The sequence below is a fragment of the Oryzias melastigma genome, unplaced genomic scaffold (assembly GCF_002922805.2).
Source record: "Oryzias melastigma strain HK-1 unplaced genomic scaffold, ASM292280v2 sc02148, whole genome shotgun sequence".
Taxonomy (NCBI): Eukaryota; Metazoa; Chordata; class Actinopteri; order Beloniformes; family Adrianichthyidae; genus Oryzias; species Oryzias melastigma.
In genome coordinates, this window is record NW_023418726.1 from 1 (window position 1) to 4560 (window position 4560).

At 38.9% G+C, this 4560-nt stretch overlaps 1 protein-coding gene across 1 annotated transcript; it reads right to left on the minus strand.

Annotated features, from left to right (window-relative positions):
* Window positions 1–710: 710 nt before the first annotated feature.
* LOC112138574 (glutamine synthetase) lies at window positions 711–3720 on the minus strand (the record flags this gene model as incomplete). Its single annotated transcript, XM_024261134.2, has 4 exons — window positions 3685–3720; window positions 2426–2600; window positions 1023–1184; window positions 711–949 (listed from the first exon to the last, which is right to left on the minus strand). Coding segments are annotated over exons 2-4 (570 nt in total), but the record flags the coding sequence as incomplete, so codon positions are not given.
* Window positions 3721–4560: the final 840 nt, after the last annotated feature.

Genomic DNA, 4560 nt, shown 5'->3' on the forward strand with positions numbered 1-4560 from the left:
ATTTAGACCAGAGGGAGACTATTATGAGATCTCTTTTGTTTCTCCCATTTCTTAAGTCTTGTTCAAAAAGCTTATCTCAATTCAAGCTCATTTGTCTCGTTGATGTCTTTGCTCATCTTTGCTTAAATCTTGCTCCTAAGGGTCCCTTAGGAGCAAGATTTGAGACACAAATGAGCACAGAACGATACAAAGATGAGACGCTCAAACTGATCTCAGGAGACGAGCTTGAGCCACATTTGAGCAACAGATTTTTCCTAATTAGTAACATGTGTGGATCAAATTGAAGACAATGCGGCTAAATGAGGTGCTTTTTCCCCCTGAACAATATTTTACAAAGTCACACATTGTATCTTGATTGAAATTTAAATATCTTCAATAAAATTGAATTTTCTGTCAATTCTTTGATGTAGTGGGCTTTACAGGGTGAAAATAGGGGTGGGATTATATAAATTAATTTCTTCTCACTCTATCAAGCAATTAATCAAACTCCTTTTGACCAATATTTATTGCTTTCAATGTGTTCTGTATGTATAAGAGCTAATGTGTCTATTTATGACTAAGAATAATTATAATTGACTTATTTACAAGTGTTTTATATCTGTATGAATATTTCGGTTGTTTTTCTTGTTTAGTTTTATTTCTATTCATGGTTTATGGTAAAAACCCTGACAGTGAACCCTGAAATGCGCCTGTCCTCAGGATTCACAAACTTTTCTTTGTAAATTGGAGGAGTGAACAGGAAATGAAAACCTCAGTGTCCAGGTAAATGTGTCAAAGATAGCCAAACGTTTGGCCGGGTCACCTTGGGGTGCTGGGAACCCGTTGGGGGGCCAGCTGAAAGGAAGTCCGTCTATTCCCAGCAGGGCGTACTCCTGCTCCATGCCGAACCACAGGCTGTGCTCCTTCACCTTCTCCATCACCTCGTTGCACCGGTGGCGGTGGTTGGTTTCTGCACAGCAAAAAAGTGGCACAACTTGTTTTTCAGGGCAGCGCGGGAGCAGCGACGTGGCACAGGGACGCACCAGCTGGGAGGCGGTTGTGCGTGAGAACCTCGCAGAGGACCAGCTTGTTGGGGTCGAGGGTGAAGGGGTCCCTGAACATGCAGACGGGGACGAGGTACATGTCGCTGTTGGAGCCCATGGACTGGTAGGTGCTGGAGCCATCGAAGTTCCACTCAGGAATATCTGATGGGAAGTGGATCAAACATCTGAAGTCAGAAGTGGATTTGGAACACTTTAGATATTTAGAGTTTATAACTACTGAAAGGGTATTTCCTAAAGCTATATAGAAGTCAAAGTTTCTCTGAAATCCTCCTGACTTAAGGAGGTTTTTCCTGTTTCATTCAGTGTATATCATTGAAGAATTGCTCTATGTCACACGTGTCAAAGTCAAGGCCCGGGGGCCGAATCCGGCCCTCCAGGTAATTCTATCCGGCGCTCCAGATCATTTTATTTTATTGTTATGATCCAATGTTATCTTGCGGTTATTTTATATATATTTTGACAAAATATAGTTTTCTGGAGGGTAAAATATTGAAAGTTATTTAAGGTTTAAGTTGATTTCTTCTGGAATAATATTCCTGCCTTTTTATTATTCACAATTACGTTAAAAAGTTAAAGTTTTTGGAGTGGCTAATATTCCAGCTACATGCTAGCGGCTTTGGCTAATTTCAGTTTTTTAGGCTATTACAAAGTTTTTTTTCCATCTACATGCTAGCTATTTTGGCTAACCTAATTTTTTTTTTGTAAGCTATTTTGGCTTTTAGCAAATATTTTAGCTGTCTATCAGCTTCAGCGCTTTTCACTATCAATTTCGGCAAATTCATCTTACAGCATTCACACTAGCATTATCACAGGTAATTCTATATATCTAGTTCATAATTATGTTAATAAGTTATGGTTTCAAAATTAAAAAAATGTAGTATTAGTGTGTTAAATAAATGTTTATCCTGTTCGTCCTGCGACCTAAGGTGTGTTTTGGATTTTGGCCCCCTGAGTGATTGAGTTTGACACCCCTGACCTATGTGCACTTTTAAAGAACTATTTAAAACCTCATTGTGTGTATAATAATAATGAAGGCTCTTCTATTTTTTCTATCAGATCAGAAATCACAGATACAAGAGGAATAATTAACTTCCGTTCATAAATTCATAACTACGATCACTGTAGCGGGAAATCAATGGATGAAAATCTGTCAGATTCTTCCTCATTATGGAGCTTTATCATCAATTGATTAAAAAAATCTCTGTTATTGATCTTGAGTAAACTCTAGAAAGGAAAGTTTTGTGATCCAGAAGGATCCTGTTTTTTTAAATGCTCGAGATGGGAAAGGAATCAAAAAATGAGAGAACTAAGATGAAGAAAAATGTTCAATGTGACATTTTCGAGAAGAGAAATTACAAATATTATTACAAATAAGAACCAACCTTCAATGCCCGCCGGTTCTGTGTCCAGAGTCTTTGTCTTGTTGCGGAGTCCCTCTCCGGTTCCGTCGATCCAGATGTAGGTGACCTGGCACTTCCCCCCCTGCGGCAGGCTCATGTACTTCTGCCGCACCACCTTACTGAGGTGGGAGCTGGATGAGACTGAGGCCATGTTTACCTGCAGACAGGTGGGGGGGAGGGATCAGCGCAGGATGCTGAGCATCATTCTGACAGATGTCGGTCTTTCAAGTACACTTGCTGTTTAACTCCTCAAAGTTGCATTTCTTATTGATTCCATGCTTCCAAATATGAGATTTCTGCTCTCTGATCAGAACATTTAAGATCTGCAACCTTTAATGCTAAAGGAGCCATTTGGTTCGGTTTATTACAGACCAGAACCCAGTGAGAGCCACTTTGTTTACAAAATTACTCTTTAATGGTGTTTTGTGACTGTGATGTAATTTTTTTATGCAGCCATTAACATTTACAATCGTTGAGTTACTGGTATAAAAGTGTTATACTTTTCTATATAACAAATTAAGCTTATTTTGATGTTGGCAGCATAAAAGTTCCTTTCAAAATAAAACACAATCTGTATCAAATCAGATCCTTCTGTTCCAGAAGATTTACTTAAACTAAGAATGAGAAAAAAAATAAAAATTTAAATTTTCTATCATTGTGACTTTGGTCACTTTTTTTCGTAAACAATATTGGTGTGAATTCCAATTTTTAATGCAAAATGTATACATATAATTGCAATTTGGCGCCGTCTCTTAACAACAAATAAGCACTGTTGTGCAGCCGCTGACAAGAATGTGCTTTAAATATCTTCTAAACCTTTTGTCATCATTTATCAAAATATCAAATATCTAGTAAACACTAAAACAAATGAACCAAAATAAAGAAAACATTATTTATTCAAATTATTTGTAATAGAGGGACAAAAGAGCCGGATGTCCCTCTAAATGCTGATACAGATGGATTCTGTTAATACATATAAATATAACTATCAGTCGTCATCATTTCAGTGATGCTTTATTTCAGACCATCTATCTGCCTGTTTTTGAGTGCAGATTTTCACATTTGTAGAAAGTAAAAACCTCAATTTCATCTTTTTTTTTAAACTTTTCTGTTAGTTTCATATTTTGTAGCTGAAGTTTTGAGGTCAAATAAACAACATTCATTCATTCCTGGCAGTGCGCTTTACGGCTCACTGGGTTCTGATACATCAACAGGTGAATGACACAAATGTTCATACCTACCGTGAGTGCTGGCAGCTGAGCTGGTTCTGAGCCGGTCTTGGTGGAAATGAGCATCAGATGACGAAGAGACGCCTTTGAAAGGCCCTGCGGCTGTGGGCGGAGCTAGGGGCATGTCTTTTGTTTCTGCTGAACACAAAGTTTGTTTTCCTCAGAGCAAATGAGCAAAACAATAGCACTCATACTCATGACAGACATGCAGCAGAAGCAAATCAGCACTGTACGCATGTGCTGAGGCCACAGTGTCTGATTCAGCAGAGCTGGAGGCTGACAGGTGTGAGGCGGCCTCGCATCAGCAGCACAGACATCTGCTGTTTGCTGAGCTCGGGGTCTCACGGGTCAATTAAACACCAGAAGATGCTTTATGTTCAGTTTCCATCAGGTTAGACATTCAGCAGCTCCGTGGAGAAAGGCTCAGCCACATGGGACAGCGGCATGATGAAGCATGAAGCTCAAACCAGGAGCCTGAACACCGCACAGAATCAAAAACCATCGATAATTATGAACCACAATTATAATCATTTATTTATTATCTTCTTAAACTGAATTTTCACCAGCTTTATTGACAGACTTGTTTGCTTGTCATTGTCCAAGAATGATGCCTCTAAAGTGAATCCTTCAGTCTGTGTGATGGAAAGTTACGTCTGTAAAAGAACCAGGAGTGACAAACTCATTTTGGTGCTGGGGCCACAGTCAACCCGTCTGATCTCAACTGGGCCGGACCAGTAACATCATAGCAAAACAACTTATTCTCAACTTGTTATCTGTAGCTTTGTTTTTGTTTAGTTTTTTTTTTGTTCTCAGTTGGAAAAAATGCCTTTAAGTCCTCCTCCAATGAAAATCATGTTATTTGAGTTTTTAACATGTCTGTGTGTCATT